Raw genomic sequence first — 1,264 nt, forward strand, 5'->3', positions numbered from 1 at the left:
ATGGTGATGTCTCAGGGAAGAGGTAATGCAATTGCTGTCTCAGTTCTGCTATTGGGTATGCTCCTTCACTGTGGTAATGTTTGGGCAGCAACCTATACTGTTGGAGATGCTGGTGGATGGGCCTTCAATGTTGTGGGTTGGCCTAATGGAAAGACCTTTAGGGCTGGTGATGTACTCGGTAAATATGAATCATTATTATTTTTTTATCATAATTTTTATTAATATTATAACTAATGGTATTAATTGTTTTCACATCCAACAGTGTCTACAATACTCTATCATATCGTTTGACGATTCCCCATTAAGGTTTATTTTTTTTCTTGTTTTCATGTTACAGTGTTCAACTACAACCCAGCATCACACAATGTGGTTGGTGTAGGCAAACATGGTTACGATACATGCACGGCAGCAGGACAAAAATTTCAAACTGGAAGTGATAAAATCACGCTTGTGAAAGGATTTAACTATTTCATTTGCGGTTTTCCTGGGCATTGTGCAAACAACATGAAAATAGCTGTCAACGCAATGTAATATGAAACCAAAAGTTCTTAGATTTATATACATCTGTTTTGTCAAGATGTAATGGAAAAATGAATAAAAGTCATTTCTGATATGCTTTGAGTACATGAAATTGCGTTGGTTTGTGAATTACTTTTGCACTTTCATTTCAAGTTTTGCTTTTGCTTTTACCATGATGAATGGTGAGTGAAAAGAAATTACTCGACTGGTGTTAAATGTAAGTAGCTACCTTTCTCCTAATACAATGCATTGACAAAGGAAATGTTAAAATACTAAAAACTCTATTACCAATTCATTTGATGAGAAAAAATCCTCTAAACCAGGCAGATTATGTTGGCCTTAGAATGTGGGTTCCAGTTAGCTCAACTGGTAAAATCTCGAGTGGTTAAATAAGATATTTAAGGTTCAATTCTTGCCTACACACCAAAAACCAATCGATATCTTAGTCTGATGATAAAGAACACAATCATTAAAAGCGGACCATCATTGACATAAAATAAAATAAAGTAAAGTTGGCCTTGGAATATGGGGCCCCAATGATTTTGATATGTTTTTTATTTTTACTTATACTATTATAGATCTAATTTTTATGTGGACGGTAACTTTTTTTCATAACGAGAAAGAGAAAAATTGGCAAAAATATTATGTCTTTCTCTACGTCTTTTAAATTGATTCTAGACTTGTCTAAGTAGATGAATATCTTTTTCAAACATAAATGGTATCCCGACACTTGTCCATCATGCAC

At 33.9% G+C, this 1,264-nt stretch overlaps 1 protein-coding gene across 1 annotated transcript; it reads left to right on the top strand.

Moving 5' to 3' along the window:
* Window positions 1-531, top strand: LOC142642103 (basic blue protein-like). The gene is made up of 2 exons (XM_075816455.1): window positions 1-178; window positions 338-531. Exons 1-2 carry the CDS (start codon window positions 1-3, stop codon window positions 529-531), a joined length of 372 nt encoding a protein of 123 aa, XP_075672570.1.
* Window positions 532-1,264: the final 733 nt, after the last annotated feature.

Source organism: Castanea sativa, chromosome 7, assembly GCF_040712315.1.
Source record: "Castanea sativa cultivar Marrone di Chiusa Pesio chromosome 7, ASM4071231v1".
NCBI lineage: Eukaryota > Viridiplantae > Streptophyta > Magnoliopsida > Fagales > Fagaceae > Castanea > Castanea sativa.